General features: G+C 34.0%; 1 protein-coding gene across 2 annotated transcripts in view; it reads left to right on the top strand.

Moving 5' to 3' along the window:
• The window catches only part of LOC136842737 (CD151 antigen-like), a 288,000-nt gene extending 283,548 nt beyond the window's left edge, over nt 1-4,452 (top strand). Inside the window, exons 8-9 of one of the 2 annotated variants that reach the window (XM_067110476.1) lie at nt 1,515-1,598; nt 3,920-4,452. In XM_067110476.1, the coding sequence (XP_066966577.1) occupies nt 1,515-1,598; nt 3,920-4,012 (177 nt within the window). In that variant the 3' untranslated portion in view covers nt 4,013-4,452. The remainder of the gene's footprint in view (nt 1-1,514; nt 1,599-3,919) is intronic. The other variant, XM_067110475.1, reaches the window with a different exon arrangement.
• The last annotated feature ends 10,118 nt before the right edge of the window (nt 4,453-14,570 follow it).

Genomic DNA, 14,570 nt, shown 5'->3' with positions numbered 1-14,570 from the left:
AAAACAACATATGATAAAACACCCCAGTCATACGTCTAGGAATCCATAACAGGTGGCACAAAGGCCTCTGGGCCTATTTTTGCGTTCAGATTTCACAAAAACCAGCTGAGTCGAGTGAAAAGCGAGACGGCCCACCAGCTGTCTTCGCTAAATCGAGAATTATAGAAGAATGGTCTCTTTGTTTCTTTGCAAATCCCCCTTGTGTGTTTTAAACCCCCTGCCTCGCCGTGGGAAGAGATATATGTGCTCTTGTTATTTTCAAGGACCAGTCTAGCTTTTGTTATTATTATTATTATTATTATTATTATTATTATTATTATTATTGTTGTTGTTGTTGTTTCTCGGAAAAGAGAACAGCTAAGACTAAGGGATTATTATTATTATTATTATTATTTCTTGGAAAAGAGAACAGCTAAGACTAAGAGATTACTATTATTATTATTATTATTGTTATTATTATTATTATTATTATTATTATTATTATTATTATTATTATTATTATTATTACGTAGAAAGGGAAAACAAAGACTAAGAGAGTAATAGTATTATTATTATTATTATTATTATTATTATTATTATTATTATTATTATTACGTGGAAAAGGAAAAAAAGACTAAGAGGGTAACAGTATTATTATTATTATTATTATTATTATTATTATTATTATTATTATTATTATTATTATTATTATTATTGCGTGGAAAGGGAAAACAAAGACCAAGAGAGTATTATTATTTTTATTATTATTATTATTATTATTATTATTATTATTATTATTATTATTATTATTATTACGTGGAAAGGGAAAACAAAGACTAAGAGAGTAATATTATTATTATTATTATTATTATTATTATTATTATTATTATTATTATTATTATTATTATTATTATTACGTGGGAAAGAGAAAAAGCAAGACGAAGAGAATAACAATAAAAAAACGTATAAAGATAAGTTACCAGGCAAACGGAGACGCACGTTAACATCATCCCAAGTCAGACAAAAACAAAACAAACGAGAAGGGATAGTCAAGATTATGGAGCTATCTTGAGTAACAGAAGCCTGCGTACTGAGGTATTTCTGTTTTTCGTGCTTTATACTTTATAAGCTTTTTGTTCTTTTACATACTTTATATTCGTGTGCGCGTGCGCCACCACGCGTGCTTATATGTCGCTTTTAGTATTAAGAAGTTTTTGCTAGGTGTCTTAACCGAAGGTTTAATCTTATGTTTGAATAACAGCTTTCCCCCGGCGTGATTCATAACCAGAATAATATTATATAATGGCGTTTTTTCATTTACTGAACCATTTTTTTATATATTTACAGGTCCTTTTACGTTGATCTTTTTTATGATTTCTTGATCTGTATGTGAATATCTAAATGCTGTTTTATTATTTAATGATTTAGTTGTATTTTTTGTATTTATGAAGCTTGAAAAGCGTTGCCGTCTTACTTTTTTTTTCTTTTTTTGCCCATCAGAAAAAATAAAAAAGTTTTATGTTTTATTTTTTCAGGGTTGTCTGGAGATAATACCGTCTATGATCGCATCAGATTATTTCAAGGCGGGGACGATCCTCATCGTCGTCAGTATTTTACAGGCAAGAATATAATTTTCTCTTTCTTTGTAACATCCACACGCGAGTGCACACAATTATGTCTGCGCGTTTCTGTGACACATTAGACTTTTTTTTCCTTGCAGGCAATTGGGATTTGGCGTTTTAGGTGTACGAATCTTTGTAAGTTTTAGAAGACAGAATAAGAATGGCATTACTTCTATAAGTGAAAGCACCCGTTATAACTGCCATTTACAAATAAAAGGCACCTTTACTTCTTAAAAAAGAAAAAAAAAGAACCTTTGCACTATGAGGTTACAACGTGTCTCCTTTGATCATGAAACTTTTCCAGCGAAGGTATTATTCAGATAATAATTGAAAAGAAAAGAGTAATTAAAACAGCTTCTTATCTTGAAAAGAAAAACTATATTCCGGTACACTTTGATGAAACCTCGGCCACATTAATTAAAAATATCTCTCGATCAGATTAATTACGTTTTTTAATTATTGTGTTTGTTTCAGCGTTGATAAGAGGACATTCACTGCTTCTTCTCAGTCTCCGCAGTTAGCTTGAAAAATTAGTAATGGAATGAACACGCGAGCCTAGAAAACGGTGGTCTACAAAAAATAATATTAGATAAATACAATGATTGTTGCGTTAGACAAGAATTAAACATCTTCATTTGCATAGCTGTGAAGAAACGGAGAGAATTAAAAATGATGAATTTACTTCAGTACGTTAAGACTGAATGGGGAATATTCATTTCGAAGACACGTATGTATAAATGAATGGTGGTCACAAATATAAAAATTAGAATTAAACTAATAAACAAACAAAAGATATATGATCCTTCCGCTTATAGGCTATCGTTCTTGTAGGCTTCAGCCAGCCAAAGTTGAAACGATCTTTCGTTCAGAAACTAATCATAGTTATGCCCCTGTAGGGGTATTGATCGATTTTCAATCAGTTCTCACCAGTTGTCATCGTTCCATTAGAGCAATCATTCCAAGATCAGGAACTTTTCGCTTCATTAGAAGAAGATTCGGAGAAGAACTTTAGTAATTAGTTGTCAGCCAAGCATTTGAGTATATGATTAATTTATTTTAATATTTTGAATAGTTATTTATATTCTCTAATGTCTTCGTGATCATTCATTTAACACAGACTTGTCATGGAATGGATATTTCAGGTTTAATATTCACGTTTAGTTTGACCTTTGCCTATTCAGAGTCGCCCACGACAGGTAACTGAGCGAGTTTTTGTAATAGAAACACTCAAAAAAGCTCGTTATTACTGTAAAGAACTCGTTACGGGAACTCGTTGAGGTCGCTCTTAAACCAGATAAATGTTCCGCGGAGGTATTTCGCATCCTATAACCAGATAAAGCATATAACTCAAACGTCGAGGAATTATGTATCATAGCAAACGTCTGTCAACTGTGCGTTTTATTTGAGTGAATCATGATTTCTTATATAAATCTAGTGCAGATATATATAAATATAGCGCAGTTATATTCGTTCTCCCTAGCAACACATTTTCGAGATGTTCAGTTATTAAACTCTTGCACTGAGGCGCAAAAAAACGAATGAAGTTATTACTCTGTTTAGCTATGGAGAAACCCATACGTAGCAGAAAACACACTTAGGAGTGTAATGTGGTACATCAATTCAAACACAAGTTTATGAAGCTAAGGAGAAATATGTTCATGCTTATGTGATCAAAGCTTACTAATGAAGATGTAAAAACAAGGAGCCCAAATCTTTAAAAAAAATGTAGAAAATACTTTTCAAAAAATGAGACAACTTGGATAAAAAATTCAAGACAGGAAGTTTAGTCATGTTTTGACATAGTTTTGTGGCTTGGATATTTCCGACTGATGGATATATTTCGATATCGCGGAGAATTTAGTAATAAACTGAACGGATAACAGACGCGGCAGAAATCATTCAAGTATTTATGATTTAAAGGATGTGTGATTTTTAAAAGGCCAAAAGGTCAAGTCTCCTTTCAGTTTAGAAGCTTAGATTTAATAGCTTTATACAAAAGGCAACAGCAGATACCCGTTATATATTCTTCTGACGTAGCCAAGTTCCTTGTAAGTAAACAGAAAAAAAAACCTACAGAAGGTAAACAAAAACAAAAAAGTTAATCACGTAGCCGAGTTCTTTGTCAGTAGACAAAAAAGAACCTACAGAAGATAATACATAAACAAAAACAAAAAAAAAGCTACATAAGTACAATGATGGTAAGAGTAATCTAGAAAGATTGGCTATTTTTATAAATATTCTAACATGACATTAATGAATACTCAAGGAATACGTAAGGGAAATAAGATGCATCTTTCATAACAATTCTTCATTTCCAGATATGTGGTGCGTCAGCGACCCTCATACTACGGAAACAGATTAAGACCATGACGTGTGGTGAGCTGCCCCCTCTGGAAACAGTGCTTTTCTAAGGAAGAGTTGCCAAGTCGCAAATTATCTTTGAAAATTGAAAACTGACATTTCTTCTTTCATAATGTTACATTAAGGAACTAGAACTTCTTATGTGTAGTGTAATGGATGTATGTATGGATGTTTTGATGCATATATGTATGTATGGATATACATAGCTTGTTTATCAGTTATATACTGTATGTGTATTTGCAACTGCATGTGCTTTTATATATGGCTCAAACTTGAATTATGTGTACGTTAGACTACTGTCTTCATACTCCGCCCTACGACAGACCGATCCCTTTGGTAAGTTTGAATTTTAATTTTTGATTCTTAAAGAAAAAAATCGAACATTTTCAGTGCTACTGCTCTTGTTATATTCAACATCCTTATAAACCATCCAAACTAAATTTTACTAGCATCTCTCTCTCTCTCTCTCTCTCTCTCTCTCTCTCTCTCTATATATATATATATATATATATATATATATATATATATATATATATATATATATATATATATATATATATATATATATATGTGTATGTGCTAGTGTCTGTATGTAAATTTATAAATATGAAAAGGAAGGAGAGACTAAGTAGGTTATTATACAGGTAAACAAGACACGTCAGTTTCAGTATATTCTACAGTACCTACATATTTATCTCTGTAGATACAACTAAAATCAAATCCGCACACTAGTGAATGTAAACCAGTGAACATGTCAGACGCCTATGATAGAGGGATCGAGGATATGAATCGTTGTACAACAAAAATATTCATTTGGTGTGATTTGACGTTTCATAATCACGCCATCGAGGAAAGTAAGTTACAGTGCCAGTCATTCATTTATACCACTGGTTCTCAAACTGGGGGTAATGAAGCCGTTTCTGGGGGAGTAACGAGGCACTTTCTAAAAGTAATAGTTCTTTGGAGTAAAATTCAGTAAATTTATAAATAATAATAATAAATAAATGAATAAATTAATTAATAAATAATACAGACGTAAATAGATTGATTTTTATCATAATTATTCAAGTTAGACCCCAACGTTCGCTTTGTTCAATCCCGAAAGAAAATAAGAATGCCGTGAAGATTCTTTGTGATATAAGCGAGTGAAACATCAGGATATAAAATTGCTGATTGCTGCCCACTCTCCACGTATAAAATGCATTAGAAATTAAGCATTCCAGTATTTTTCTTTCCTTTGTATCATAACTTCGCACTGAAGAGGATTGGGTTAGGGGTAACGGTGATCTATCACACCACCGCCGGTGGTAACGATACCAAAACATATGAGAACCACTGATTTATACAACAGGAAAATGACGTTTGTTTTTCTAATTCAGTAGTGTACGAACTGTATCACGTTACTGTATTGCTGAAATCAACATTTTATTCTCATTTTTCTTTTGAAGGCTATGTAAAAAGAAATTTAGAAATAATCCTCAAATAGGGAGCGACGTATTTTAAGAAGTTGTTGTGTCAAAACTTAACTTTGCTGATAGTGCAGTTTAATGGTTTCCAGAGACATTTATCATCAAAAGGCCCATTTAACGGAATTTGCAAATCGAAAAAATTATTCCGTAAGGGTCTTTTTACTGAAAGCGTTTTACAAAGTCATGTCTCTTTACGTGCAAAAATGCCTTACTTATAAAATTCATATTCACCGAAGTGAATAATTTAGCGATGGAATCATAGTAGCATTTACTTGTTCGTTTTTAAATCTTCTCTTATGTTGCTCAGTCACATTTAGTACAAGAATACATCTGTAAGAGAGGTAATGTTATGACTAATTCAGTGTCAGAGAACAGTCATCATTTTATTGCCGAAGTAATGAGACAGATTGCTAACGACACTTATAAGTGTGTATGTATATGAATGTATATATTATACCAGTATATATATGTGTATATATATACACACACACTCATATACCCTTACTGCGCTCAAACATGACATTATGTTTACATGTACGTGTGTTAACATTCAGAATATTTTAGTTTATACGTATGTACCCAAGGTCATATCATACTTTATATACTTATGCGGGAGAGGTTTCTTTGAAAAAAAAAAAATGAGAAGAAAATAATTCATGAACATGTGCGCTGTACTCCTTACTCCTACTCACACAATATATATATATATATATATATATATATATATATATATATATATATATATATATATATATATATATATGTGTGTGTGTGTGTGTGTGTGTGTGTATATATATATATATATATATATATATATATATATATATATATATATATATATATATATATATATATATATATATATGTGTGTGTGTATATATATTTAACGTGTGTATAGAATAAGTATGTATAAAAATCATTTACCATATACGTGAGTGCTACTTACCTCAAGCACACGATTAAGCGTTCTGTTTGAAAATGGGTAAAGTAATTGGATCTCACATTTTACCGGGAAATCCATTGACAATAGGACCGTCCCCCTCGTGCATCCTTCAAATAATGTATAGTACAGTATTTCGATTATAAATGAATATGAAGAAGATATCCGTTGCTTATTTTGTATTTAAAAAATAAAACTCTATATTGATATGATATATTTGATACACATTTCAGGCCTCTAGGGGACTAGTATACGTATGTTCCAGATCTGTTTGTATAGCGTTGTTGTTGGAAGAAATTGTTGGCAAGCAGCACTGTGGCCGTCACAAGAGGCGGTGTTTATTTATCTTTAATCAAGGCTCACCATCATCGTGGTACTGGAAGGGACTCGTGGCAACTGTATCAGAGTTGCCAGATGCTTCCTTTTTCTCATTTTTTTGAAGAAAGTATCATAAGCTGAAATTCTGAAGGAACTTTATTTTATTTTATATAGAAGACCTTACTTTAGCAAAGTGATGATGATGTGTTAGACGCAGATAAGGACAAGCTGAAATTGAAATTTTTCGTGTTTCGTAGAAAAAAATGAGACATTGCGTGAAAAATAGACCTATAAATATAGTCTTGTCTTATTGTTATGGCGACGTAAGCGGTTAGCGTTGTTACATAAATTGATAAGAAAAAAAATTATAATATAGCACATAGAGTGAAACCTGTATTGTGTACGCCAAAATAAATAACTTTAGCGTCACTGGAGAAAAAAATATGAACACTGTGGCGTGGGAAAACGTGTGCAACTGTTCCCAGTTTCTAGAGTATACGTGGAATATTTCTCTCTTGAATAGTCATCAAGTAAAATACAGTCAGTTAACCGTAAATACCGAATAAGAGACTTAATATTTATACGCAAATGTCATATCGTTATGTGGCAGCTCTCAGATTAATTACTGCTCAAATATGTAATGTACTAAGGCGGCCAATACATATCACGATATCTTTTGCAAATGAAATTTATTCTGGCAAAACGTAACAAAGAATGAACGTAGTTTTATCTTGAGTTTGTCTGGAAGGTTATTAGGTAGACTGATGCAGTAATACCTTTGTATCAAGTATTTTCATCGAAGAGAATAAATAATGATCTCGTGAAAGCAACTATACTTTGCGGGATAGTCAGCATATATTTAGATGAAGAATAATTTATGACAAATGGAATATTCCTCGAATGATAATTTTGATTCAAGCAGACTTCATAAGAGGAAATTCAAGTGCATTATTAATCAAGCTAAGTGTTTATTTTTATCTCTGGCAACATGAATAAAGGCTTGTGGAGCTGCAGGCGACGTCAGTGAAGCTCCCAATTTGCTTCTGATTGGTCGTCGTAATTGAATTGTAATCTCTGGGGGCCAATCACGATTTTGCTCTAGTGATATCAGTTGTGGATATTCACCGTCAGCTCAGAAAAAAATATATTTTTAATACCCTGAAAATACTGGTTACAACGGAGACTGAATTGTGTTCACAATCATATAGTGATTAAAAGACAGAGAGTCTGCAGTTTTGCAGACCGAAAGGGAAAGCAAACATTTAAAAACATGGACATGAATTTTAAAATGACTACCACAACTATCACCTATAGTGACAAAGTGGTTCTCAACCAGGGGGGAATTTCAGAGTTTCAGGGGTTTGGGGGGGGGGGAGAATTGTGACCACAGATTGGCAGGCTTAAACTGGCTCTAGGACCACACAAAACGCAGTGTGCATCGGTCCGCATTACTGAGAGGCCACGCTGGGCTTTCTCTCAGCTAGATTGTGTGCTTGTGTTAGTATTTTGTTGCATATTATTTGGAATTCACGTTTTGAGGCAGACACTTTTGGAAAGGGGTGGGGGGAATGACATTCTGACTCAAGGTGAAAGGGTGCATAGGCCAAAAATGGTTGAGAGCCATTGAGTCCTATACTATAATACCATAAATGTTAATAAGCCTTTCATTCCAAGGTCAAACCACATACATTGCTTAGATATTGTAACTGAAGATGACGTATAGCCTACATCTTTGCATTCCATGAGTTAAGTTTAGTACAGAACACTAGAGTAGTATTATCAACAATGGGACGAAGTTCCGCAACTCAGGGCAATATATCATACAATTTTCCAGTAGTTTCTCATTAGACCTAGAGACGTTTTCAGTTCGAGGAAAGAGAAAACTCCATTACAAAACCTTCCGTTTTTATTTAGTTCCCTTAGAGTAATTAATTAGATCTGGTCACTCGTATGTTGTATACATTTACTATAAATCATTTTGAATAGATTTGCCCGTACATATTTGTGTATGTCTATGTGTTTGTATGTATGTGTGAGTGTGAGTACATGAATGTATATACTATGTGTACGTTTCTGTGCGTGTCAGCGTAATTTTTGTATTTAACGTACAAGGCATAATGTTAAAGCGTGTTAGTGTTTCACTGCTAAAGCCGTATAGTTTAAGGTATTAAAAGAACAAATTTCTATAACAGACGTTCAAAGAAACAGAAAACTCAGTGAAGTTTTGACATATATACAGAGGTTGCTTGAAGTAATTTAATTAAGTCTTAACGCCCTTGTTATCTTTGCTTCTGTGGACATTGCACAAAACACTGTAATTTCATCATAAAATGTTTTTGCTTAGATTTCACTAAAAACAGCAGCAATGAAAAGGTTATGTTGACGTTGACGAATTTTCACCCACCATTTTATCTGAAGATAATTTTTATATTTTTTATGCTCCAGAAGGTTAATGAATTAGTGATATTGTTGTTTCTTGGTGTGTTTTGTGTAATAGATACAAGTTCTCCTCATGCTGAAAAGGAAAATGATTTTCTTCTAGCATCTGACGATAAATTCAAACTAAATTTAATAGTCTTATAGGTCTTTAAGCCCGAGATGTGATCTTCGAATATCAAAAGCTTAATTAACTTCTGGAGCCAGTGTCTGTACAGCAACCATTTGGGTCTTAAACTTGCCTAGCTTTAAAGTTCCGAACTTTTTGTTTCTCTGCTTAACATAGGTTTGCATTTGATATTCAGACTTGCTTTGGAAATCTACCCTTTCTCTTCTGGTTTGATTTTTAAAAGGATTTAATATGAGTCTATCGCGTGATGCAAGTATAAAATGATTCTGGTTTTTAGCGGGAGCAGAACTTGTGTCCAGTACACAAAATATTCAAATGGGCACATAGGTTACCGATCCGTTAGTCTATTGACGCAGAAAAAAGGGAAAATTATCATAAGATAAAATCGAGCGAATAATTAACTTTGTAGTGAATTAATGCTAGATTTTCGTTTTAAAGCCGATATAGATAGCAACCCGAAGTTCTTACATTTTATGTGTACATAAAAAGAAGGAAAGGAAACAAATATAAATCTTTAGGAATCGAAAGAAACATAAACAAGAAACTGGTTTTGAGAATCTGTTCTAAGAATGTCTTTAAACAATGGTTTATATGTATTTACAATGTAAGAGTTAATGGTAGTTATCGAGAAAGTGTAGAGTATTTAGTGACCAAAACTTTTATACATGTTCTTGTTTGTTGAAAAACTATCAGTATACTCTATGGACTTCCGTCTGTACAAGATAAGATAGTTGTTAACTGTAATCACCCTCACATCAGTGTTTATACTCCCTAATTTCATAAGTGTATGTAAATACATGTTATATGTATCATATCCATTTGCATCTTGATCTGTTTCCTCTTAGACTGTAAGAACTGCATTGTGCCAACATTTGTTTTTTATTTAATCAAGAATGATTAAACCTGTACATCCATCTAATTATCAAAAACACTGCTGCAAGTTGTCTTCTGGCTTCAGATTATCACAGGTGATGGATACTTACTAGTCACGGAGCCTAATTTACTCTGGCACATTGATAGCAGTATCATTCTGCTGTAGACGGTATTAATCAGCGGAAGCTAATAGACGGCAGTATTGACATCAATCTTCACAATGGAGAAAAAATCCGTAGCTGTGTAATTGCACAAATATGTTAAAGAATAAAAATTCTACAGATAGCTTCCTCTACTGAAAAGGAGAATCGTACAGATTTTCGAAAGCTCACTGTAGACTTTTATTTTCAAATATGTTTGTACAGTTACCCAGCTGTGGGTTGTTTCTCCATTCTAGACTCATGCTACTATGCGTAATTTTTAATATTCACAATACTGATATTCATGATATTTCTACCGCATTTAACGTACAACACGGCTGTATCTAGAAAATAAACAAACGCACAGTTTTTAATGTAAATTTACCACCAGTTTATCTATTGCGAAATAAAGTGGAAATGTATCACAAACGGTTGCACAAAGAATCATTTTAGTTGTCAGTATAGTTGATATTAATTTTTCTATTCATATTGTAACAGAGCCGGGTGTGTAAATTGTAAGGATAAAGGAATATTTGCAACTTCGTGCTTCGCTAGTGTTATTCGTAACGGTAGGGAAACACTTTTTACATATAATATTCTCTCTTTATCAAAATCTTCTCTACTCTGCGAAGCGAAATCCATCCACAACGATAGAACCAGTTTTAGTTTATATGCCAGTCGCGTTTCTTCAATAAATAGCCTAGGTAGATAAATAAATAGATAAGCAGAAAGTCCAAAAATACATTTATTCACAATTTCTCATGTACTTTTATATCGTCTTTTTATGTAAGTGCTTGTAACAAGTAGATTTATTGTCTGTAAATATAATGTTAATCGTAAGGAATTATTGTGATAATTTTCTCACAATAATGAATTATTTTGGCTTGGTTCAAGCTAAGTGAGCGTGGGGAGTGTGATTGTATGTTTCAATAAATGTTGTTCAGTACGGTGTTTGCGTTTCATTTTCTTGTGTCAACTGAAATGAATAATGACTGTTTTCAAGTTATTGTCAATATCAGTATAGTCGTGTTCAAATATTCGTGCGATAACCCATACATGAGCATTTGCATTTGTGTAAGGACTTGAGAATACATGTTAATGATGGCTAGTTCTATTCAAATTCAAGCAGATGGTAGCCAATAATAAGAGATATGATGTTTTTTATACACACTTACATAAATAAATAAATTCGCAATCACTATAATAAGCGATATGATGTACTTATGTACATACACATGGTTTGAACTAACCTTTATTTTACACATTCGTTTCAACATTTTGATTCATGATTATATCTTCACATTTTAAAACCCAAGTCTTATTATTCACATGGGCATTTCAAAAGTTACTGAAAAAAATAACCCTCCTGCTAACAGATATACACTCGTTTGAACGCCTTACAGGCTCCATCGATTATTACCGCCAATGGTGTGTATTAACTTTGTCGCCTCAGATTTGCCGCCGTATGAAGTGGTATAACTACTTTTAAAGCAGAATATATATTGTTTTTATGCCTACAAAATCTCATCAAAAACTTTCTGTACCGTCACCATTTACGTTAATTTCCATTTCCTGGCTGAAAAAAAAAGCCGCGGAATTCTCTCACTGCTTCTGTTTCCCCCAACTGATGCAATATTTCATCCATTCAGCGGCTGGTCCATCACTACCTTCTTGTGAAGTCACAACGGTTTTTATTCACCGCAGTTTGAAAAAGACACCAAGTCCTTCCCTGATTTGTGAGCAATAAATCTCAAGCTAGGCGAATTGACTTCGAGTTGCGAACGCGAGAAGAAACCAGATTGAAAGTTTAATTAATTTATTAAGGAAACTATGCATTGATAACCGTAATCGTATCGACATCACATTACAGGAAATAAATCGGCCAATGGATCACGGAAAGAGAGAGAATCCCCTCCCAGCAAAAAGTACATAGCTATTTTCCTGACACTCCAGCATTTTATATCCTTCGGAAAATCAAACTACATGAGATGCTGATTTATGCTTTACGCGAGTGCTCCAGCAAGGAGACAAAAATAGATTCATGATGTCACCACACGATACGGAACTAGATTTGAAATTCAAAACGTCATTGGAAATCGCTAACATTGAAAAAAAGCATTACTCCCCCTTCCCCCACCCTTCCCACCTTTAGCAGCCAATAACAGCTAGAGAAGCTGGTTTTGCAGGATAAGTTTTAATATTTTAATATTTTTTTTTTCTGTATTAGCTTTCTTAATTACAAACTGATTATTTCAGGAGTTTGAAGTCAAACCCCGACAAAATTTTCGACAAGACTGTTCGAAGGAAAATTAGAGACAGTACAAGTGTTATTCTGTTTTCAATTGTCACTCACTTCTTTAATATACAGTAGTTTTAATGTCAAGAATAATTGGAGGTGCCGATGCACAGAGAACGCCTTCGAGCTGAACTGAACTGGTGGGTGAGTTGAAAAGAGTCAAATGGTTGTTGAACTTGGAATTCGAATTCGATAGTAACCACTTGGCAAGTTGGCTGTTAAGCAGTGTGTATTGGTAGTCTCACTTCGGCCCCGACCTTCACGGGTAACAGAATTGAAGGTGAGAAAAAGTTTTTTTTTATTTTTATTGAGTACTGTTTATTCACTGTGTGATCAAACACGAGGATATTGACCAGAAAGAAGCCGAGTAAGGTTTACGAAGGATTGGCGGAGGGCAATTGTTGTTGATGATAGTGTCGAATGTTCGTATAATTGTGTATTGTCACGAATTTGCGGATCCTATAGGTTGCCGTCGATGGAGAGGAACAGGTGATAAGCCTGCTGTAAGTGTTAATGCTTTTAAGCTACTGTGTTAGACGCTACCGCAGTGGCTTGGGTTGTTAATTTTATATGTGCTAGCCTCACATCAGCACTGTTCCTTGCTTTAGGGAGACCCGTCAGTATGGTAAGGTGTCAGTGATGGTATGGACGTCTTGACAAAAACATAGTGGCTTGGTTTGGTTGGTTTAGTTACTATGCTTCATACCAGCACGGTTCCTCGGATTAAGGAGACCTGCAGGTGAGGCAAGATGTTAGATGACTGGTGTGGACCACTGGACACCAATGTAATGTTTTGGTTTAGATATGCTATCCTTAAGTGAGCACGGGTTCTCGGCTTAGGGTGATATCTAGCCTTGAGCCGGCACTATCCTGGTTTAGGGAGACAAGTATATCGGGTAATGCCAAAGGTGTAAGGGGACTGGTTTAGACTTACGGACTCAACAACCAACCGAGACCCTATGGTGCCGCTGTTACGTAGGCTTAACAGTTATACGGGGAAGTAGAATTCGTACCCTCCCTTCGCACGGGGGCCAGGTAAAGACGCAAAAGCCCAGCGGACTTGGACACGGTTTTTTTTTTTTTTTTTTACTTGGTTTATGGACATTCGGTAAATCGTGCATTTCTCGATATATGAAATGTCATTCAAGGCTGAAACACCTTATCAAAGTCACTAATAGAATTCCTGTTATAAGAGACTATTTACTTGGCTTGAAGTGATTTTGTGATCAAGTCCATTATTGGAAAATTTCATGGTAATTTTTCGGAAGACTCCAGCCAGCCATTTCCAAAGGTGCCAGCTAGCCATTTTTGCATGAAAAACCATTTTGGAATTTTCATGCAAAATGGCCAGAAAATGATAAGGTAGTAAAAGAACCTAAAAATACCAACCTAACGAAAACTAGGGGTGTTTACTGGTTACAAGTTTGCCGTATTAGTTATGGAGGGGGGGGGGGTGGCTGGTATTGTCTTACCTTACAAGTCCTTATTTTTCTCTGCTATTAGGCATTTGCGAAGGTTATGTATTGAGAAGAAATTTTTTGTTTTGATGTGATTTACCCAAGAAAAATATAAATTATAAAGCGGGAGGTGGCTGGAGTCTAACGAAAAATAACCAATTTCATCATTTGAACCTGGGCAGAACTAGGAGCCTCATGGACTTAATCTGTACTTAACCCTTGAATACCCTGGCCTACAAAATATTTTATAAGTGTTCGTTTAATTACAGTACCGCGACAGCTTTCGTTGGGTTGAATTGCTGGATATAAGAATTAGATGGAAGCATATGTTATGTATTTGAAATAATTTGCCAGAAAACTTTAAGCGTCCGTAGTTTCTAAATTGCTTTAGTGAATGTTTTTTTTTTTCTTTTTGGTATGTCTGCCTACCGTCATCTGTTAATTTTTTTAAATTTTTACGTTATGAAACCAAGAATTTTTGTGCTAGAATGTTTTTTTAAAACGGCTTGAGAATCTCGCAGTAGTGAATACATAACAGAATTTAGGCCA

This window comes from Macrobrachium rosenbergii, chromosome 10 (genome assembly GCF_040412425.1).
Source record: "Macrobrachium rosenbergii isolate ZJJX-2024 chromosome 10, ASM4041242v1, whole genome shotgun sequence".
NCBI lineage: Eukaryota > Metazoa > Arthropoda > Malacostraca > Decapoda > Palaemonidae > Macrobrachium > Macrobrachium rosenbergii.
Note: the sequence above shows the minus strand (reverse complement) of the source record. Positions and strands in the feature narration are given on the sequence as shown.